The 24,017-nt window shown below is 43.1% G+C and overlaps 1 protein-coding gene and 1 pseudogene across 1 annotated transcript in view; one reads left to right on the plus strand and one right to left on the minus strand.

The window, feature by feature from the left end:
- Positions 1–24,017, plus strand: part of LOC101345715 (zinc finger protein 433-like) — a 135,634-nt gene that overhangs the window by 68,126 nt on the left and 43,491 nt on the right. Inside the window, 5 exon segments of the mRNA XM_023733080.1 lie at positions 5,454–5,580; positions 9,447–9,597; positions 10,018–11,313; positions 11,315–11,539; positions 11,541–11,720. Coding sequence (XP_023588848.1) covers positions 5,454–5,580; positions 9,447–9,597; positions 10,018–11,313; positions 11,315–11,539; positions 11,541–11,720 — 1,979 coding nt within the window.
- LOC101345209 (UBX domain-containing protein 4 pseudogene) lies at positions 5,596–9,226 on the minus strand (annotated as a pseudogene).

The following is a 24,017-nucleotide window of genomic DNA, read 5'->3' on the forward strand; positions in this document are numbered from 1 at the left end:
TTTGTTTTCTTTATGTTGAGGTGTAATCCATACTGAAGGCTGTGGTCTTTGATCTTCATCAGTAAGTGCTTCAAGTCCTCTTCACTTTCAGCAAGAAAAGTTTTGTCATCTGCATAACGCAGGTTGTTAATGAATCTTCCTCCAGTCCTAATGCCCCGTTCTTCACATAGTCCAGCTTCTCATATTATTTGCTCAGCATACAGATTGAATAGGTATACTGAAAGGATACAATCCTGACTCATACCTTTCCTGACTTTAAATCACGCAGTATCCCCTTTTTCTATTCGAACAACTGCCTCTTTATCCATCCATGTACATACTCCTCAGGAGCACAGTTAAGTGTTACTGAATTCCCACAACTTTATCCATAATTCGTTATGATCCACACAGTCGAATGCCTTAGCATAGTCAATAAGACACAGGTAAACATCTTTCTGGTATTATATGCTGTCAGCCAGGATCCATCTGACATCAGCAATGATATCCCTGGTTCCACGTCCTCTTATAAAACCAGCTGGAATTTCTGGCAGTTCCCCTGTCAATATACTGCTGCAGCCGCTTTTGAATGATCTTCAGCAAAATATTGCTGGCGTGTGATATTAATGATATTGTTTGATAATTTCCACATTCAGTGGGATTAGGCATAAATATGGATCTCTTCTAGTCGGTTGACCAGGTAACTGTCTTCCAAATTTCTTGGCATAGACGAGTGAGCACTTCCAGCACTGCATCCGTTTGTTGAAACATGTCAATTGGTATTCCATCAATTCCTGGAGCCTTGTTTTTTGCCAATGTCATTAGTGCAGCTTGGACTTCTTCCTTCAGTGCCATTGGTTCCTGATTATATGTTACCTCCTGAAATGGTTGAACTTGACAGATTCTTTTTACTATAGTAACTCTGTGTATTCCTTCCATCTTTTGATGCTTCCCACATTGTTTTTTAATATTTTCCCCGTAGAATCCTTTAGTATTGCAACTTGAGGCTTGAATTTTTTCTTCAGTTCTTTCAGCTTGGGAAATGCTGAGCATGTTCTTTCCTTTTGGCTTTCTATCTCCAGATCTTTGCATATATCATTATAATACTTTACCTTGTCTTCTCGAGCTGCTCTTTGAAATCTCCTGTTCAGCTCCTTTACTTCATTTTTTCCTTTTCCTATAGCTACTCGATGTTCAAGAGCAAGTTTCAGAGTCTCTTCTGACATCCATTTAGGTGTTTTCTTTCTTTCCTGTCTTTTTAATGTCCTCTTGCTTTCTTCATGTATGATGTTGATGTCATTCTACAACTCATCTGGTCTTTGGTCATTAGTGTTAAATGCCTCAAATCTATTCTTGAGATCATTTCTAAATTCAGTTGGGATATACTCAAGGTCGTACTTTGGCTCTCATGGACTTGTTCTAATTTTCTTCGGTTTCAACTTGAACTTGCATATGAGTAATTGATGGTCTGGTCCGCGTTCGGCCCCTGGCCTTGTTCTAACTGATGATATTGAGCTTTTCCATCGTCTCTTTCCACACATGTAGTTGATTTGATTCCTTTGTATTCTATCTGGTCAGGTCCACATGTATAGTCTCCGTTTATGTTGTTGAGAAAAGGTATTTGCACTGAAGGAGTAGTTGATCTTGCAAAATTCAATCATGCGATCTTTAGCATTGTTTCGATCACTAAGGCCATATTTTCCAACTACCGATCCTTCTTTGTTTCCAGCTTTCTCATTCCAATCACCAGTAATTATCAGTGCATCCTGATTTCATGCTTGATTAATTTCAGACTGCATAGGTTGGTAAAAATCTTCAATTTCTTCATCTTTGGCCTTAATGATTGGTGCATAAATTTGAATAGTAGTCTTATTAACTGGTCTTCTTTGTCAGTGGATGGATATTATCCTATCACTGACAGGATAGATACTTTCGGATAGATCTTGAAATGTTCTTTTTGACGATGAATGGAATGCCATTCCTCTTTAAGTTGTCATTCCTGGCATAGTAGACCATATGATTGTCTGATTCAAAATGACCAATACCAGTCCATTTTACCTCGAATCAAATGCCTAGGATATAGATCTTTATGTGTTCCATTTCATGTTATCCATAATTTGTTATAATCCACACAGTTGAATGCCTTTGTAGTAAAACACAGGTAAACATCTTTCTGGTGTTCTCTGCTTTCAGCCAGGATCCATGTGACATCAGCAGTGATATCCCTGGTTCCACACTCTCTTCTGAATCCAGGTTAAATTTCTGGCAGTTCCCTGTTAATGTACTGCTGCAGCTGCTTTTGAATGATCTTCAGCAAAATTTTACATGCTTGTGATATTAATTATATTATTTGATAATTTCTACATTCTGCTAAATCACCTTTCTTTGGAATAGATATAAGTATACATCTCTTCCAGTCGGTTGACCAGTTAGTTGTCTTCCAAATTTCTTGGCATAGACAACTGAGCACATGCAGCAGTGCACGCATTTGTTGAAACATCTCAATTGATATTCCATCAATTCCTGGAGACTTTTTTTTCGCCAATGCCTTCAATGCTGTTTAGACCTCTTCCTTGAATACCGTCGGTTCCTGATCATATGCTACCTCCTGAAATGTTTGAATATCTAGAATTTCTTTTTGGTGCAGTGACTCTATGTATCCATTCCATATTCTTTTGATGCTTCCTGTGTCATTTAATATTTTCTTCTTAGAATTGAATCTTTCATATTGCTACTTCAGGCTTGAATTTTTTCTTTAGTTTTTCAGCTTGAGAAATGCCAAGCATGTTCTTCCCGTTTGATTTTCTATCTCCAGTTCTTTACACATGGCATTATAATAGTTTGTCTTCTGGAGCCACACTTTGAATTCTTCTGTTCAGCTCTTTTACTTCATCATTTCTTCCTTTCTCTTTAGCTACTCTATGTTCAATAGCAAGTTCAGAATCTGTTCTGACATCTAGTTTGGTCTGTTCTTTCTTTCCTGTCTTTTTAATGACCTATTGCTTCCTTCACGTGTGATGTCCTTGATGTCATTCCACGACTCGTCTTCAGTCAGTACTGTTCAACGCATGAAATATATTCTGGAGATGGCCTCTAAGTTCAGGTGGGATATACTTAAGGTCGTACTTTGGTCTTGTGGATTTATTCTAATTTTCTTCAACTTCAACTTGAACTTAAATATGAGCCATTGATGGTAAATTAGACAGTAAAAAACAGGAAGACCCTCAATGAGATGGTTTGACGCAGTGAGTATAACAGTACTCACTTGTATGGTTTGTGCTTATTTGTTATTACAAACCATTGTATATATCTTGAATTTTAAATATAATAACTTTACTACGGAGTTTGGTAACTATGGGTTGTATGTAAGTTGGACTTTCATAATCTGGGGACTGCCTATATCTATTTTGCCCGCATGAACTAGATTGTACGTCAATATCACATAAATCAGTTTTAATAAATGAGGATTCCAGAGGTAAGGACTTGATGGAAAGCAGTCTTTCCTGAGACTCAGGGCTTTACCAGGAGAAGAAGCTTCAGGTTGTCTGAATTGAATAGGATGATTCCTTTGTCTCCTTTCCCTAGCACCCAGGAGGGCTCTAGATCATTCATAGTGTTCTCTGAGAATAACAGTGAGTCTAATAACAAAACTATATTCATATATGAATAGAAATGTAATTGTAAGCAATTTAGACTTTTAAGGCAAACTGCCCTGCATTGAAACCCTGGCTCAGCAATATTCCAATTGTGCAACATTGAACATATGATTGATTATTTTCAACTTTCTTCAACTATGAACTGTTTGAAATAGTGTCTGCTTAGGAGAGTCATTATGGGAAATAAGTTAACTGGTGGGTCGAACTTTTTGCAAAACCTTCCACATGTGGTAGTTGCTCAATAAATGGAACATTTTATTATTAACGTATTATAGTAATGAATGTTAGGGTTTTGGTGGTTTTAAAATATGTAATGTGTCCCACTGCAGTAGAGGAGACTTTTGAATTTTGGCTCTGCATCGATGTTTACTGTGACACCATCATACCAGGATTGATTAGAGATGGCCTAGGCAGCTCACTTCACCCCCTGCCCTGACCAGAGGAGCCTTCCTATTGTACAGCTACTCTGCTGTTCATTCCACTTTTTGCATCAGAAGTGCATGTAGCAGACTTTTGTCACTGCATGGGGAAACCAATGTATTGATGCTTTTTCACAGAGGCCAGTCCTATAGCCCAGGGGATGCCAGTGATCAGGGTTTGGGTAGTCATGCTTGCTTGATTTCCAGGGTCTGCAAACGTCAGAAAATGTTGGAGTGCAGCCTGTAGAGGGCTAGTATGTAAATCTCTGTTTTCTAGGATTCACAGGGAATTTAAGAGCTAATTCCTCTGTACTTTAATTAACTTATTTTCAAAATGTTTGTGTGTACAAAAAATACATAAAACATTTGGCTATGCAGCAATGATTCAGTGACATTGATTACATTCATCATGTTGCCCACCCATTACAAAAACAGAATCTTAACCTCTTTCATGGTCAGCAAACACAAGGGTGTGCTCTTCTGGTTCTTGCAGAGATAGCGCTCTTTGTCATCATATAACATTAAAGCGTGTTTGTATGGGTGTTTAGGTGTATGTTTGTTGAGGGAAGTGTTCACTAACAATTGAGGTACACTAGCATCGGTTCTTGAATTTTGAGAATTGTGAGGAGATCTTGATTTTCATGTTTCATGTCTCTCACCTGAGCTCCAATTAACTTTTAAATGCCCTTGCCTGAATCCATGAAAGGGATAGAGAGGATGACAGTACGACTGAATTTTTGAAAAACAGATGACAGACATGTAAAAATACATCATTCTCAGAAATAATATTCTGCTTGTAGAAAGTGGCCTGTTACCTCCTGATAATTTGGAATTCTTCAAGAAAATATGAGGCTCTCAGGGCTTTGGGTTACCGGTTTGTTGTTGTGGGCCCCTGGGCCTCCCATGACTGGTGAGGGGCAAAAGGAAAACCTGCAAGTTGTACAGTGTTGGCAATTTGTTAATATCTCATCTGTTTTCACCCCTTGGCTCATGTTTTTTTGAGAGTTCTGGTGGGTCTTGAGGAAGGAGATGAAATTGTTTTTTTGTTTTTGTTTTTCATAAGGAATTGATCTGAACGTAGATATAAGACTTGCATTTATTTATAGAGCATTTCTCTATTTTCTGGTACGTTCTCTGAGTATTCTAGCCCATAAAGATAGAATAAGACTGGAATTGGTATTGTCAAATCTATGACACAGGATGAAATCAGTGAGGAAGGGAATGTAGGCAGTGATGGGATGAAGCTAATGCCTAAACCCTAGGGTAGACCTTGTTACAACACAGAACCTTGTGTCAAATCCTTATGAATTCTCAGCTCCCCAGGACTGTCAACTTTACCCATCCTTTGCACACATTGGAGTGCATGGTATCTTGCTGAACCAGAATATGTGGGATGTTTTAGGACTCAGTGGTCGTTGAGGATGTGGCTGTGGAGTTTACCCAGGAAGAGTGGGCTTTGCTGAGTCTTGCTCAGAGGAAACTCTACAAAGAAGTGATGATGGAAACCTTCAGAAACCTAGCCTCAGTAAGTAAGTATGGTATCATTTTTAATTTATTATTTAGTGAATACATGTATCATACTCATCAACCTTGCTCCAGTATTTGGGCTGAAGAATGAGAATGCATTGTTAAACAGGACAGGCGTGCTCATTTGATTTATGAATCTTAAATATCCTGGCTTCCCTTGAATATAAAGCTGTATGTATTAAAGTACATTTTCATTTCCCTTGTTAAAATCCTTGAGGCTCTTTTAGTGTTGTAAGTGTGAGAATTCACTTCAGGCATTACGTTAGTGTACAGAGAGGAGACTTATGGTTTGGAACCTTATAAAGAGTTTCACTGTGCTTTTTACAAGTTAGACATGATTATTTTGCTGCAAATAAATTCACACCTGCTCATCTCCAGAGACTGAAGGCCACATTGTTGGTTCAGTGTCAGGGAAACGTTCATTGCTCTTCACTGTCTTCCCTCATGATATGCTCTCTTAATGAGCAGCATGTCAGCTATACCCATTTATTCTCCCAAAAAAGCAAGGAAAAGATCTGAGGAGAGTGGACGTAGGACATCCAGAACCACTATGTCGGGGTGCACCAGCAAAGCAAGAATCCTTTGAAGGACCGGCCCTGCATGGAGGGAATTAGATTTGAATAAATCAGTTAGAAAACCTATCTTTTGGATTAAGGATACTGAACTTCACAGGCCTGAGCTTACTTTCATCAGTTTTTTCACACTTATGTTCATGAATAAAAATCTTCCTCTTTTCTCTTACATATGCATTGAGCATTTCCACATTACATGTACAATCTGTCCAATATCATTGTACTTTACTCTCCTAATTACACCCTATTTATGCCACTGTCACTAGGACTTCGAACCAGTTCTTCCTGGTTCAATCATGGCCATGGAAGTGAAACCAGAACAGACCTGAATTTTTTTTTTTTGGAAAAGATTTTTTATTTAGTGTTTAGGGTTAAAAACTACAAGATTTTGCTTGCAGCTGATGAGCGAAAGAGAAAAGTTAAACATAAATTATCATCTGGTTGACTCATTAAAATGCTCTCAGAGTCAAATTATTCAAGTGACATGCCAGTTACTCTGTGTGGGCTTAAGAGTTCTGGAGCAAAATAGCTCTAAACAAAACTTGTCATCTGAAAGCATGGGGCTAATGGGTATGAAATAGTGAATAAGAAAGCTGATGAAGGGAGGTTATCAGACCTGTCGATTCTTTTAGGCTTCTCTCAGTTAGTTACCATGTGCAAGGACCTAACAGCCAGTTATTTTATCTCTTGACTTTTCTGAGTTAAACAACTTTAACCCACACCCACTAAGCAGGAATAAAGAGAAACTTTAAGATCATCTGGAAAACAAAACAGTCCCACTTCTCCAGTAAAATTTTAGTTGAATTAAATCGTAAGAGAAACAATGATTATTGCACATATTGTACTTGTTGCACTACATCTGTTGAGTAGAATTTCCATTCCAAGTGTTGTTTTTGTCTTCACCATCATCTTGAGTCCTCAATCTATATATCTTCCCCTCTTTTTTAAAGTCTTCCCCACGTTTCTGCAGTACTCTTTTTCTGACTGGTTCCATTTTTTCTGAGTTGCTAGATGATGCAGAGTTTGAGGGTTCTGATGATGTTGCTATCACAGAAGTCTGTGCAGGAGGAGGATTACTAAATAAGAAGTTGCTAATCAATCTCCAGATGGCAAGGAATGGGTAAAGTACTGTCCCCAACAATGTCCAAATGTCTCCACTGGAAGAATGTACCATGGATGTGGTTGGTCTTCCTGCTGGCAACAGTACCACTGAAGCACTTGGGGCAAGTTCCAAATCCAATAATTTCTTTTTATAGTCTTCTTTGGTAAATTCCCTCTTGGGAAACATGGTTGCTAATGAAAAATTACCGTAAGTGTTGCCAACAGTCTGTGCAGCAAACTGTCTTGCTTCCTCTAGAGGAGCATCAGAAGGGAACTGATTTGTAAAGGAAGAACCATCAGGAAGACGGAATTGAATTCTAGCAATAGTACTTCTTTCTCTTACATAAGATTCCCTCTTGACTTCCATTTCTGCCTGTTTGGCCAGCAAGGCAGCTGCTTTGGCAGCTTCTACTTCTTCCTTTGTCTTGGCAAAACAAGCAGCTCTCTCTGCACGGTCCAATGCAATCTGCTGTTTTATACACTCTCGAGCTGCCCTATCTTCTGCTTTTTCTCTGTTTCTTTCCTCTAACATTCTTTTAATTTTTCTTCTTGCTTCGATAATCCAACATTTCTTTTCCAGTTTTTCTTCTCTCAATTTCCTTCTTAATCTCTCTCTGCTCTTCCTCTTTCCTTTTTTCTTCTCTCCTTTCTTCAAGTTTTTTGGTTAGTCTTTCCACTCTGACGGTGAGGTCTTCTGCAGGTCTTGGATTTGAACACTCACTAGGATCCTGAGAGGGAGTGGCATGGCCTGAACTCTCCTCCTATTGCAATATCTGACTTTGCATCAGGAGAATTGGGTGGTGTCTCACAAAGCTTGGCATTTTTGGACTGACAGTTTTCAGACATGTTTTTAGGTTCAAATGAAGTACATGGAGTAGGAACTGAACTTTCTGACTGGCTCCCATTTGCAACTGATGTTTCGACTTTTAGTGAGTGCATCTGTTGAACTTTGTGAATTCTGGTAACAAGTTTATCTGCAGAAGCATTTCCTGCTATTACTTCCAAGGGAATTCCACTGTCTCCAGTAAAGAAACTGGATGGAACACATATTACAGGATAGATTTGTGAAAATTGTAGGCAAGCTTCACTTTTGGTATCGATTTTAATAGCAACAAAACTGTTCGAGAATGCTTCTGTCACTTTCTCATCTTCCCAACTTGTAGCCATTTGTGTAGACTGCTCATCATTACCTGCCAGGAACACCACGAAGACCGAGCCACTCCTCTTGGCCAACGTGATGGCGTCCGGAATGGAGCCCTGGAACCACAGCACCGCTCCCTTTGGGCCCAGGCACTCGCTTGGTGTGTCGTTGTCACGGTCCCGGAATAGGCTCCACTCTCCCTCTTTGGTCGGCCCCACGGCCCCCGCAGCCTGGGCTATTCCGGCCTCCGATGCTGCACATGCACGCACAACCTCGTCAGAGCCCCCGGGGATACGCGCAAGCACGCGGGTCAGACGCGCTCCGTTTCACGTGACGCCACACGTCGCCGTCGGCACACGGCCCAGTGTTTGTCTCGTTAGCAAGTTCGTGCGTGCGCGCGCCCACTCGGGCTCAGGCCCCGCAGTCCAGGAAGTAGAGGAAGCAGACCTGAATTTTTAAAGTTACAGACCAGAATTTAAAATTTTGTTGAACCAGATCGATAAATGGAATGGGAAAAATGATAAGTCGAATCCCTGGTAGAAACTTAATCTCCCTCTTAGAAAAAAAGGGCAGCATACACGTTGCATAGCAACCAAATCTCTTGCCGGTAGGATTTTGAGCAAAGTAGGCAACCACGATGCCCTGCCCAAGGATGATGGCCAGGCACACTGCTTTCAATGCGTACCACTCCCTGCAGTTGTGTCAGTAATCCAATCTCCCACATCAGGCTTACATGCCTCTCACATTCCAAGGCTTGGACCCATAACTTTTCCCATTCTGGTTATCATCCTGGTTCACCAAAATTGAAAAAATTTGATTCTGTTCTGGTTTCATTTCCACCCCCTAGCTGAACCGGTTTGAAACAGTTCAAACCCTGCTGTCACTCTCAATCTTCATGGAAGTATTTCCTAGAAAATTGCTTTTTGACTATTGCCAAAGACGTGAAACAGCCAAATATGTTATTCCTTCTTTGCTCACAGCTGCCTTTTTCCTCGAAATAATTCCTTTCCTTTTTGTTTCATATGGTGAACCTCAACTTCAATCATTGGATCAGTTTCTCAAAACCTTAATGGTGGAAAAAAGTTATCCAGTGAATATGTAATAGTGGAATTCATGAAGAATGACATCTGGTCCTCCATGTTAGAAGGTATCTGTGAATTGCGTGGTGTTGAAGATCAGCATACAAATCAGGGGAGACATATGAGGTGAGTATCATTCACATGAGAGAGAGCAGTGCCTCATGATGAAATCTTAAGATGTCATGACATGAAAATTATATGTATATATGTAGATATATATGTATATGTGTATACATATATGCATACATGTTTATGTGTATGTAATATAAAACTAGTTCTAAAGTTGTATGTTCACAGAATTTTCACAATATAATATATTCATAAATGTTAGATATCGGATATTGGAAATATATTTCACAGTACACAGTTATCAGAAAGCCTCGGGTTTCAGAAACACTGTAACAGTAATGGTAGCCTATCTACCAGATGATTTAACCTATGAAACATGAGGCAACTTAGCGCAAAAATCATAAACATTGACCATGTTTGGTAATAGTGAAATGGGAACAAATTTAATCCTAACAACATGCTACCTATTTTTAACAGAAGGCATATGATAAAGAACCTTTTTGAAAGTAATGAAGAAAATCAAGGTGGAAAAACCTTCAGACAGATACCAAATCTAACTGTGTTCAAAAGAACTCCTACTGTTGTAAATTCTTCTGAATGCCGTGAGTGTGGAACATTCTTCATCAATCACTCATCCCTTAAGCATCATATCAGATCTCACTCTGGTTGCAATACTTATCAATATAAGAAATGTAGAGAAGCCCGCAGTTGTCCCTCTGGCCTAAACACTCCTGTAAGAACTCTTACTGAAGAGAAACCCTATAAATGTAAGGCGACACTCACTGGAGAGAAACCCTATGAATGTAACAAATGTAGGGAAGATATCTGTAGTTTCTCATCCTTTCGGACTCATGTGAGACGTTGTAAACATGAATGTGAAGAACATTGGAAAACCTATCCCTCATCACACTTTGTACATAACAAATTTCATAATAGAGATATGCCTTATGAATGTAAAGCATGTGGGAAAGGCTTCAGTCATTCCTCATCCCTCATTATACATATAAGAAATCATAGTGGAGAGAGGCCTTATGAATGTAAGGAATGTGGGAAAGCCTTTAGTAAGTCCTCAACCCTCACTTCACATACAAGAGTTCACACTGGAGAGAAGCCTTATGGATGCAAGGAATGTGGGAAAGCCTTTAGTAGTTCTTCATCCCTCACTAGACATACAAGAATTCACAATGGAGAGAGGCCTTATGAATGTAAGCAGTGTGGAAAAGCCTTTAGTTTTTCGTCATCCCTTACTACACATGTAAGAACCCACAGCGGAGAGAGGCCTTATGAATGTAAGATATGTGGGAAAGCCTTTAGCGACTACTCATCCCTCACTCAACATATAAGAACTCACAGTGGAGAGAGACCTTATGAATGTAAGGACTGTGGGAAAGCCTTTAGTTGTTCTTCAGCCCTCACTAAACATCTAAGAACTCACAGTGGAGTGAGGCCTTATGAATGTAAGGAATGTGGGAAAACCTTTAGTCAATCCTCAGCCCTCACTTCACATCTAAGAGTTCACACTGGAGAGAAGCCTTATGAATGTAAGGAATGTGGAAAAGCCTTTAGTCATTTTTCAGCCCTTGCTATACATACAAGAGTTCACACTGGAGAGAAGCCCTATGAATGTAAGGAATGTGGAAAAACCTTTAGTCATTCCTCAGTCCTCACTACACATATAAGAGTTCACACTGGAGAAAAACCTTATGAGTGTAAGGAATGTGGGAAAGTCTTTAGTCGTTCCTCATCCCTCACTTTTCATATAAGAACTCACAGGAAGGCCTTATGAATTTAAGGAATGAGAGAAGGCCCCTAGTGATTCCTAAGACCTCAGTAGACATATGAAAACTCATGGAGAGAGACGTTAGGAGTATACGGAATGTGGGAAAGCCTTTAGTGAGCCTTCATCCCTCAGTAGGCACATAAGAATTCACATTGAAGAGAGGATTTATGAATGTAAGAAATATGGAAAAGCCTTTATTCAGTCCTTGCTCTCAGTAAACTCACAATGTGGAGAGACATGAACGTAAGGAATTTGGGAAAGCTGTTCCTCATACCTCTTATCTCACAGAACACAAAAGAAGGCATAGTGAAGAGAAGCCTTATGAATATAAGGAATGTGGGAAAGTCTTTATTCTTCTCTATAGGCATACTGAATCACAGTGGAGAGAGTCCTTGTGCACGTAAGGAACATGGAAACTTCAGATGTTCCTCATAATTTGGAATACATCTGAGTATATGTGTAAGTAATGTTGGATAGCTTTCATCTTTCCTCTTTTTCCCAAACCTAAAAGAAGATACATGGCAGAAAAACCATGTAAGTGTAAGAATGTGGGACAATTTTTGGTTTTCTCCCCATACTTTGAAAGATTTTTTAATTTATGCATATGGAAGAGCATCCCCTAATTGTCCCTTCTGAATATTTGAGAAGTCACACTGGAGAGACATCATGTAAATGTAAGGTACCTAGGATCATTTACACATCTTTCCATTCTCTGGGGGTGTCTGACATATTACACGGGATTGATCCTATAAATGTGGAAGATGATGGAAGCCTTCTGTGTTACTCCTTCAGGTCGCCTATGAGACCTTACACACTGGAGAGATCCTCTGACTAAGCTTTGTGATAAAGCCTTCAATAACATTATTTCCCTTTTGATGCATAATGAAATTTATACCAGGGGAAGAATCTTATCAAAGTTAGAAATGTGGAATTTACCACTGTTTTATCCCCATGTGCATTTATTTCCACTTTTTATTTTCTGATGTAAACATTAAAGTGAAAAATATCACTGTAAGTCCACTTTCAGTTCTATGGTATGAATTTTTATAGTGTTTGCATTTTTGTTAGAATCACACTATTCTTGATGTTTTGCATATTTCCTCAGCCTTTCTTGTCTTCACAATAGTGGTTTTAACAGAAATAGAATTGTACTGTACGTTTTAATCCAAAATCATCCCACAGAGGTGCCTCTCTCTCAAATGGTGGTTTGAGTAGCAGGGTTTCCATGGAAGAACATCTCTTTCTGTGGCCCAAGTCAGTGATGGGCCCACACAGAGCCCCTACTTGACCTAGCAGCAATGGAACGTCTGACTTACACGGACATAGAGCCTGTGCTCAGTGACAGATTGTTAGTTTTGATCATTCTGATATTCCAAGAGTGTGCCAGACCAGGAGCTAAGGCTGTAGTTGCTGAGCTACAATAATAGATGGTGATCCAGCTGTGCGAACACCCCCTACAGGGTTGGAGAAGATGGGGGCCCATCTGGGTTTCCATCTGGGTTTGTATTAGCATGTGAAAGGCAAGAGGCTGTTGGGTCTAGAAGTTTATCCAGCTCCACTCTGCCTCCTACTGAGCTGAGAGCTGGCTCACTTACTCCTCATGTAAGGGACCTGTGAAATGGTAGCTGAAAGTAGCAGAAGCCTTCAGATTAGATTTTCCCTTGATCCATCAGTTCCACTTGTAGTATCATCCTATGGAAATACCTGGGCACCATGATGGTGCCTGTTGATAGTGGTGATAGATAATAAATACCATGAGAGTCAGTGTCCACTGGAAAGGTTATTGTTAGATAAATGCCTGGCCATACATCAGAATACTGAACTGCTACAAAATGAGTGTTTTCAGAAAACTCTGGACCGCAGGAGAGGCAATCATAGCATTATATTGTATAAAAGGCGGGAGTGTTCTAGCATGAGGAGTTGTCTAGATTCCTTAGGGATCAGAATCAGCATCAGCACAAAGCTGGTTCCTATGGGGTGGTCAGACATTCCAATTTCTTCACCATTTCTGATACCAGCTGTTCCACCTACAGCACACTCTTCTTCTCTGCTGGGTTCAGTTGTTTGTTGCAGTGGCCAAACAGAACTCACAGATGATATGCACAGTTATGTGGTTTATTAGGGGAGTAACAGTATGCAGTTCATTACAGGATTAACTTCATCAATCAGGACAGCTTCCAACCAGGACAGCTCTCTCAGCTCATCTGTGCCATATTAGTTGACCTTTCTTAGTTGAGCACACTTCTCTGCCTTTGGCATTCTTGCCTTCAGCCTTTCCAATGCTAACTGGCCCAGCTCATAACCAATATAGCAGCCCACTCAGCTCTCTTAGCTGCTTTCCTAGCAGCAGTTTTCCACCTTCACCACCCGTTCTGCTGTCAGCTCTCTGCTCTGGGCCCCTTTTTGAGCCTCGCATCATCCTCGATGTTACAGCTCTTCCCCATGTTACAGCTCTTTTAGGAGGTTCCCTCCTCTCTGCCCCTTGTGGGGTTGCTACTTATATATGCAAACTCCTTGTCAATTTCAAGGCATGGCTGTCTCTGCAGGACCATGACTGACCAATCCCTCTTGGTGGTCTGCAAGTCAGTCCTACTGGGTGGATTTTCAGGTCACTATTTGAATAGCAGATTGACCAGGCTCTGTAAGATGCAGAAAATAAACCCATTCACAGGGCAGACTGTGGCCCAACCAATTATTTTTGGCAGAATTACAAACTCAAGGCCAGAATGGCCACATATAAGAGAAACCCATTGCACTGCAGCAAGGTATAAAATAGTGTGTACATGATGATGTCAGCTTGTTAAACATTTACGTATTCACATATATTTTATAAAAGTCAATGAACTATCTTGTACAAGACAGTACATTCTAGAACATTAACAGAGATTCTCCCCTGAAGGTGAGATTATGATTGATTTCTTGTATCATTTTGCTCCTTCTTGGATTTCTTTTTTTTTACATTCATCACTCATTTCTTTTGAAATTTTTATCTTTTTTTAAGTTTAAAAATAGTAATTTACTTTTGGAATCTGAGTTGACAGATGCATGAAGTCTCATATTGTTAGGTGCTGTTGAGTCAATTCTGACTTAGAGCAGTGCTATGTACAACAGAACAAAACACTGCCTGGTCCTGTGCCATGTTTGAGCCCATTGTTGCAGCCACTGTGTCAATCTATCTCATCGAAGGTCCTCCTCTTTTTCGCTGACCCTTTACCTTACCAAGCATGATGTCCTCCAGGGATTGGTCCCTCCTGATAACATGCCGAAAGTACGTGAGACAAAGTCTCGCCATCCTCACTTCCAAGGAGTACTCTGGCTGTACTTCTTCCAAGACAGACTTATTTGTTCTTCTGGCAGTCCATGGTATATCCAGTATTCTTCACCAACACCATAATTCAAAGCCATCAATTCTTCATCGGTCTTCCTTATTCATTGTCCAGCTTTCACATGCATATGAGATGTTTGAAAATATCATGGCTTGGGTCAGACACACCTTAGTCTTCTGAATGACATCTTCGCTTTTCAACACTTTAAAGGTCTTTTGCAACAGATTTGCCCAATGCAATACACAAAGTCTCATGATCAGTTGCAAAATCAAAGTACAGAATGGTACCACACTTCCCTCCAAAATTCTCTCTGGTGCTGCCCCTTTTTTGTCAAACTTTCCCTTCCCGTGGCAATAAATCCCTAGCAACTGTCCCTGTACATACCACGCACTGTGTAGCTTTTTTGATTCTGTCTCCTTTCCCATAGCATAATATATTTGAGAGTCATCCATGTTGATGAATGATCGATAGCTTATTCCTTTTAATTGCTGTGTAGTGTTCCATTGTATAGCCATACCGTAGTTTGTATATTTGTCAATTGAAGGACATTTGTATTTACAGTTATTATGAATAAAGGCGATATAAACATTCCTGAACAGGTTTTATGTGAACTTAGAGTTTTCATTTTTCTTGCATATATCCCTGGAAGTAGGATTGCTGTCATGTGGTAACTGTATGTTTAACTGCATAAGAAACTGCTGATCTGTTTTTTAAAAGGCTATGCCGTTTTGTATTCCCACCACCAATTCATAATTCCAGGTATGTTGACATCTGGACAGATTGATTTCTGATGCAGTCTAGTAATACACTTCTGTTTGGCACTGCCATCAAGGGGAGAGGTACAGGTGGGTGGTTGTCTTAGTTTCTTAGTGCTGCTATAACAAATACCACAAGTGGGTGACTTTAACAAACAAATTTATTTTCTCATTTTTGGAGGCTAGAAGTCAAAGTTCTAGGGTGTCAAGCTCTAGGGTGGGTTCTCTGTCTGCTCTGGGGGAAGGTCCTTGCCTCTTTTCAGCTTCTGTTCCTTGATTCCTTGGCTTCTTCATGTGGTATGGCATCTATCTTCCCTTATCTGTGCTTTCTTGCTTCTGTGCCTAATCTCCTTTTGTATCTCTGAAATGATTGGCTTAATACACACCTTCCACTGGTATGACCTCATTAACATAACAAAGAAAACCTATTCCCAGTGGAATTACATCCACAGGTGTTGTTAGTTGCCATCGCTGAGTTCCGACTTATAGCAACCCTATGTACAACAGAACAGGTTTAGGGGTTAGTATTTACAACACATATTTTTGGGGAACACAATTCAGTCCACAACAGTGCTTCGTCTGACAGGCATCCCCACATTTGCTGAGGAGAGGGGATGTCCTGTAGCAATCTCGATTAGACAACAGGCCCATGTGTATGGGACTTTGGGCTATCCCACCACTGCCACAGCCAGCCTAGTCTGAACCCAGGGCCCAACCAAGTCTTGCTGAAGAAAAACAACATCTCTACTCGGGTCCCAGCTGCAGGAAGTGGCTGTTGTTCCTTGTCATCACAATTCCTGAGTACTTTTCCATTACTCTGTTTCTGGTATGGAAACAAGAAGAGGATGTGGACATCTGAGTTAGCAGGTCAGCTTGTGGGCATCCATCTTACCGCTCACTGCCTCCACTCCTACATCTGAAGTAAGTGTGATTGCTGGATTGTATCGTAAACCTATATTTTTAGCTTCCTAAAAAAATGCCCTAGTTTTCTAATGTGGCTGTGCCATTTTGTATTCTCACCAGCAGTGAATGAGAATTTCTGTTGTCACTTTCATGCCAGCATTTTGTGTTGTCAGTATTTTGGATGTTAGCTATTTTAATAAGTTTATAGTAGAACCTCAGTTTTGTTTTAATTTTCAGTTCCCTAATGACATTGCTGAGCATCGCTTTGTATGATCATTTGCCACCTTCAGTGAAGTATGTCCTCAGATCTTCTGCCTAGTTTGTAAATGGGTTGTTTGTTTTCTTATGGTTGAGTTTGTAGAGTTCTTTGTATGCTTAAAATACAAGTCCTTTATCAAATATGTGTTACAGACTTTATAGTATGTTTTAATATCTAGTGGCTATTATCCTCTTTGTTTTTTTTCTCCCCAATGATTTTCTGGCTATTTTCCCATGTTTGGGTTTGTTTGTTTTTCTCTTCTTTTTATAAATTTGTTGTAAACTTGTCTATCTCCACAAAAAAAGTTGTTGATATTTTTATTGGGATTGCATTAAATTTATAAACTAACTTACAAAGACCTGACATCATTATGGTATTTAGAAGTCCTATCCAATAACGAGGGAAGACAGACACCATGCAAAGAATGGCAAGTATCACTGGCAGACACCAGAAACTAGGAGAGAAGCTCACAAAAGGAATCAATTTTGAGTTTTGGCCTCTGGAACTGTGAGAAAATAAATTTCTGTTCTTTTTTGGTATTTGTATTATAGCAGCACAAGGTAACTAATTCTTACCTTCCACTTGTTCAGATCCCTGCTAGTGCACCTCATGTACAGTCAGTACCTGTCAGTGGTGATTTGCATGTTGCTGTGATGTTGATCAGGTTTTAGTGGATCTTACAGACTAGGAAGAAAGGCCTGGTAATCTAGTTCTGAAATGTCACAGCTATTGAAAACGCCATGGAGCACAGTTCTCTGATACACATGGAGCTGCCAGGAGTCAGAATTGACTCCATTGCTACTGGTTTATGTTTTTGGTAGTTTAAGAATACTTACGGAATTTTGACAAAGGCAATTTTCATCAGCTATGGAGGTAAGTGAATGATTTATTTTCTTAGATCTATAAATAAATACAATATTCATGGATTTACTAATGAACCAACTTTACATACCTGGTATAAATCCTATTCCATCACAGTATATATCCTTAATGTGTTGTACTCTGTTCGCTAAAGTTTTGTTTAGTATTCAGTCATTGATATTCATAAGTGATACTGGTCTGTAATGCAGTTAGTTTGGTATTTGGATTTTTTTCTAGTTTACTGTTTTATTAGGTTTAGGTGTCAATATCACAGGGTGGTGAAGAATCATGAGATTTGGGATGTAAAGTACTTATCTCAAGAAGAGGGAGGGCTCTGCCCCTTGTCTGCTCTGCCTTAGCAAGCCCCGGCTTCACAGACCCTTTCCAAGCCAGAACCCAGAGCTCAGCCCAGTGCCCCGTTGTGTTATGTGGTGACAGTATGCCCACAGCCAGTGCTGCTGCCCTCAGGTGACACTCAACATTCTGGTCTCTGCTGGGGTAGTTTTAGAAAGAACAGCAATTCATATTGAAAATAAGCCTTAGGTTTTGAGTCCATTGTCCTATGGGAGGGAAAATGGCCTTGTAGCTAAATACAGTGCAGATAGCTTTCGGAGGAGGGTTCTGAGGCACAATGCTGGCCTCACTCCTGTGACAAACGGGCGATGCTAGCTCCTGGGAGAACTATGACAATGGACAGTGGCTCTGATTTGTCACTCCTACCCTCGTGGCCTTGAGGACTCTTCCCAACAGTGTCCAGTGGGGACAGGGGACTTGTGTTACGAAGATGGAGAAAACTGTCAGCAGCCAGTCTGGGGGCCATCTGATGCCCAGGTCCAAGGCCAAGTACCCACTCTCAGGCCTGGCTGGTGTTGGAGGGACTAGGTCTGACAGAAATGCAGCTCCTGGCCTATGACCTCACTGAGCACCAGCACCTCCTTATCTCTCGCCTGCCCTCTTTCCTCTGAGCACAGATGTCAATGTCTGATTTCTCCATGCAGCCCCACATGGATGTTCACATGGAGAGCCTCTCCTTCTTCCTAGGTTACTCCTCCTCCCCGTCCCACTGCCACCCCTCTGCCCATGTCATTTCCTGGGCTTGTCCTTGCCTCCTATCCCACATCCTGCATCCCATTTGGAACAAAGCCCGATCCCTTAAGTCCATCCCCTTCCCCTTATCTCCACCCCCTACTACCAGCACCACAGTCTGAGCCTGATGACCCTCCCTGGGCCAGCACACCAGCCTCAGGCAGGCTGCTTGTCACCTGGTATTACCTGTCATCCTCATGCAGTGAGGACAAGGTTCCCCAAACAGATGTGATTGTGCCACATCCCTGTCTGCCCCCTCACAGCCCCCACTGCCTTCATGGTCACCTTCCGGGGCTGGGTGTCAGAGGCCTCCCAGGTCTCCTCCTCCCTGCCTCCCCAGACTCACTGAGGCCCAGAGGAGTAGAGGGGCCTCCACAGTGCCTGGCCTAAAGTGAGAAACGAACCCCAGGCAGGTGAGGGGGGCCTCTGGAGTACTGCTCTAAGGCTGTGCATGGACTGAGCTGGCTCTTTCCAGGTCACAGTGCCTGGACTTTCCACACCTGCATCACACTTGACCCCCTGCCCTCACTCTCGTGCACACTGGCCCTCTTGGCCATGTCTGCGCTGACAGTGCACTGTCCTTTGCAGAGCTTGAAAGGCCTGGGTTTACAGAGAATTGGTTATCGCCTCCCTGTCCACTCCCTCCACGCCTTCCAGCACAGGTCCCTGAGACGTCTTGCAAAGAAAGAAGACCCAAGAGAAGAGCAACAGCAAAGAGAAGCTGCACATTTTACTCAGGCCCAGAGACTCACAAGCAATACCTGATCCACCAGTGACCTTCTGATGGCAGCTCTGTGATGAAGCCCATTTCACAGATGAAGACACTGAGGTCAGAGACAGGGAGGGGCTTGTCCAAATCACACAACGTGTCAGAGACAGAGCTGGGATTTAAAGTCAGGCCTCCACATCTCCAAAGCCACCTCCAGGTTCTAGGCCTGAACTGTCCACTGGGGCACCACCAGCTATCTGTGACTAGTGAGCACTTGAAAGGTGGCTGGTCCCATCACGCGTGTACTGCGAGTGTGATTTCAGACTTAGTCTATATGTACACATGATATTTTTAAAAACGAATTAGATGTTGAAATAATGTTTTGGTCACAGTGGGTTAAAGAAAATATATTATTAAAATTGATTTCACCTGTTTCAGCTACTTCTTTTATTGTGGCTTCTTGAAGTTTGAAATTACATATGGCATATATTATACTTCTATTAAAAACCACTGTTCCATAGGAATGTTTCAAATTAAGACAATGGCTTTGGACTACCACCTCTGGTAAGGAAGAGGAAGGATGAAAACACCGTGGCTCCGTAGTAACAAACTCCGGGACAAAATAGAAAGCATTCTTTTCTATGAGACTAGAGAAGCGTGGCAGATGACAGAAAACCTTGGAGAACCAAGTTTCAGAGAGAAAGGAGCCTTCATGGATGGGCAGAGAGCACAGAGGATCCCCACCTGAGCAGGAGCGCAGAAGAGGGAACTGTAACTGAGCACATGGGCATCCACATGTGCCAGAGGTGGGGGTGCAACCACTTTGGGAAAATAGTCTGGCAGTTTCTTATAAAGTTGAACATGTACCTGCCCGTCGACCCAGCAATTTCACTCCTCAGTATTTACACAAGAGAATTGGAAAATGTGTCCTCCAAATGATGTGTGCACAAATGTTCAGAGCAACTTCATGATTTACAAAAATGTAATCAACCCAGATGTCCACCAACTGGTGAACGGATGGACATAGTGTGGTGCATCCACACTTGGAATGCTCATCCGCAAAACACAGGAACAAATGTCTGATACTTGCTACCACATGGACGAACCTCCGAAGTATTATGTGCGATCATGGGCCTGGACAAAAAGACTATATACTATGTGATTCCATTTCCCTGAAGCTTAAGAACTGGCAAACCAGTCTAAGGAGACAGAAATCGGAAGAGTGCTTGCTCGGGGAGGACTGGGCAGGTGCACAAGAGAATTGTCCGAGGTGATGACAACGTTCTTTATCTTGACTGGGTTGGAAGTTAGCTGGGGTGTATACAATTGTCAAACTCACCGAACAGCACAATTAAGAATTGTGAATTTCAATGTTTGGATATTATGTCTCAAAGAAAAAATATATTTAAAAAGAGCAAAATCTGCAGCTCCAGCCCTCATGGAAAGAAAGAAAAGGGCAGTTGGAGGGAGGCCTCCTGGTGAGCAGACCCCCCTTTTTGGTGGCCTTATAGTTTTAACTTGCTTCACTTGGTATAAAATCAATATTCCTGATGATGTCAGTCAAGGTCTGGAAAGGAAGGTGGACTCTCCGGTGGGGAGCTGGGAACCTGGAGCAGGATCAGAGGCAGGTGAGGATTTCTGTAACACTAAGTGGATACCTGTGAATCGATAGATACCATTTCTGCAAATAAAACACACTCCCTCTGACCTCATTGATTACCGACAGGACCTTAACAACTTTACTTCTGTTCTTCCTTCTCTGATCGGCACCGAAAGCAGGCCTCTCCCTCTGCACCTGAATCTCCTGAGAAGAGGAAGCTGGTTGATACAAAGAAAGACCAAGGACTTAAAAAATGCTCATTCCCACTCCTGGGCTGGGTGTGCTCTCCCCAGGAAGTCATCTCACAGATCGGGCACCATCAATATAACTTTTATGGGTGCAAACCCCTCCTGACTTCTGTCAAGACCTCTTAGGAACTCCCAGTAGAAAATCTCAGGCAGCTAAAGACAGGTCTGAGGGACAGGACACTCTTGCTTAGCCAAAAGTGGGCTCATAGATGCAGCCAGGAGTCAGGGGCATCTGGGAGGAGCTGCACGTTCATGGAATCAGCCAATGCTCCTTCCCCCTAGGGTGAAGTGGACTTGACTCCAGGTTGCAGTAGGCGAAGAGGATAAAGAGCAAGGAATTTGGGGCCAGATACTCCCAGGACCACCTCACTGAGCACCAGTGTCCTCATCTGTCACATGGGACCCACAGGAAGAACCACCCTGCAAGGCTGTTGGGGAGATTAAGATAAAGGGAGCATTGTGTACCCAGCAAAGGACACACTCCCCTGCCCTCTTCCAGGAGTTTCACATGTTGGGGGGACAGGGGGCTTCACAAATTTGGGAATCACAATGACACCAAGGATGGATGTAGCAGAGGGACAGGCAGGGGCCGTGGGGGTCCCAAGAAGGTGATGATGGAGACCCTGGAGCTGAGTCTGGAAGGATAAGTAGAGTTTCCACATATGAGGTGATGCAGAGGGACACCCAGCCAGTCCTGTGGTCACCCAGGAGAAGGGTAGAAGACAAGGCCACAGGAGCAGGCTGGGGAGAGCTATGGGGAGTGGGTCACACAAGACTGCGAAGGCCCCTGGGGAAGGTGGACCTCATGCTAGGGAAGAGACGTGAGCAGGGAGGGAGGGAAGAACTCTGAAGAGCATGGTCTAGAGGCTGCACAACTGGAGGCAGGGAGGCTGCAGGGGTGCCCGGGGAGATGGAGCCCATGAGAAAGTGACATTGAGTAAGCAGACATGGAGAGGGGGACAGACCAGGCCTCGTGGGCTCTATGGGCAGGGGAGTGACATGATTCCAGAAAAAAAAAATCATAAAGAGCCAGAGATAGATGGTGAGGACACAAATGAAAAAGGTAAAGTCCCTGTCCTCAAAGAGCTCATACAGAGTGTATTTTGGACTAGCCTCTGGCGGTCTGAGGCTCGATTCCTCCATCTGCAAAAGGGGGCAATTGGTGTGGAGAGCTTTCGCGGAGAATATCTGCCGCAGAAGTGCAGAAACGGCCACAGGCTCCAGTCCTGCTTCCTGGCTGAGGAAGTCAGGATTCCCACGGGCTGGGGAGACATTTCCATTTCAGGTGTTAGGATCTCAAGTTCGGAGGGCCAAAAGGAAGGGGGATGAGGGGAGAAGGCCTAGAGGGAAGTGGTGGCGGGGGGGTAGGAGGGAGGGATGACCAGAGAGGGAGGGGATGAAAAAATACTGACACTGGAGTTTGGTGAGGGTCAAACATCACTGGGAAGGAGGAGCCTCTCTGGAGGGCCTTAGTTTCCCCATCTAGAAGGTGAAGGGCCTGAACATAACTCCCAGGGTGAGCTCGGGCTGTCTGGAGTCCCAGGTCCTTGACCCGGAGTCAGTGTTGCCTGAGGGCAGTGTGGATGAGACACGGGGCAGCGGCTCAGACTTGGAGTGGAGGGGGAATTAAAAGCCCTTCTGTTCCAGCCACACAGGTGCAGGCAGCTCCTCATGGCATCCCCGAGACGGCCATCCCGGAACACACCCAGAGTGGAGATGGATTCGGTCCAAGGGGGACAGCAGGTACAGAGGGCGCTGATCCACATCGCCCTCACTGCAGCCCCCAGAGACAGAGGACCTCGCTCAGGCATCACCCCAGCCCTTGGCAGGGACTCCTCCACATGCGCTCAATCCTGTCTCTGAACAGAGAGGACGGGTACACTGAAGCCCCCAAAGTGCCAGGAGTTGAACCGTTGAGAATTAGCTAGTGCAGAGACTCCAGGGAAGAAAGAAGTCCTCAACAGGAGGCTGAGACAGAAACCACAGACTCAGCCCATGCAGGACCTTTGGGTTAATGGGGCCCCGTGTGGTCTGGGGAGGCCCAGGGTCAATACCTCCACTGCGGTGGCCCCCATCTCTGGCCCCCTCACTCCAGACCTGTCACCTCTGGTCTCATTCCTGCCTGCTGTCAGCAAAAAAGCTGAGTGCTCGCTCCAGCCAGGCCCGGGCATGGGGCACGACAAACAAGGCCCTCACCACCTCCCCCTTCCTGGGCTCAGGGCCTGCAAGTGAAGAAAATAAGCACAGGTGAGGGGACCCAGTCCGGCCTGCGAAGGCCTGGGCAATGTTTAAACGGATGCAACAGGCTCAAGAAGCATCTGTTGAATGAGTAGAGGGATTAGTGAAGGATGATAATGAGTTCCGGCATTGACTACCGTGGCTCATGCAGCCATAATTGAATCCATTCAGGAACACAGGGTGATGGTGTTATCCTCGCAGTTACGTGTCCCTTTTACAGGCTAGGAAACAGGGTTAGAGGAGTTCAGTAACTGGCCCAAGGCCGTGCAGCTAGGGGCTGTGTGATGCGCACAAGGGAAGTTAAAGAAACCCCCTAATTGACCGCTTGAACTTACTGCAGAGGTAGCCAGCTGCTGGGGGAAAAGAAAGTTCTGGAAGAGGATGATGGGGAGGGGGGCTGCAGACCTGCCTCTTGGGTGGGACCCCCCGTGTCACTGAGAACTCTCACGATGTCCCTAGGCACCCTCTCCAAGTCCCTGAGTCCTCCCCAGGTCACAGGGGCCCCTTCCTATGTATGTGACTCCTCCTGATGTCCCCAAGAACATACTCCTTACCCCCTCACAATTCGCCATGTCCCTGGGTGCCTTCCGCGTGTCCCCATTCTCGCCATCTCCCTGGTCCCTATTTCCATGTCCCTGGGCCCCTACCCCATATCCTCGAGTCTCTCCTCAAGTCTGGGTTTCCTCCCCATGTCCTTGAGTCCACTCCCTTC

Source organism: Trichechus manatus, unplaced genomic scaffold, assembly GCF_000243295.1.
Source record: "Trichechus manatus latirostris isolate Lorelei unplaced genomic scaffold, TriManLat1.0 scaffold00057, whole genome shotgun sequence".
NCBI lineage: Eukaryota > Metazoa > Chordata > Mammalia > Sirenia > Trichechidae > Trichechus > Trichechus manatus.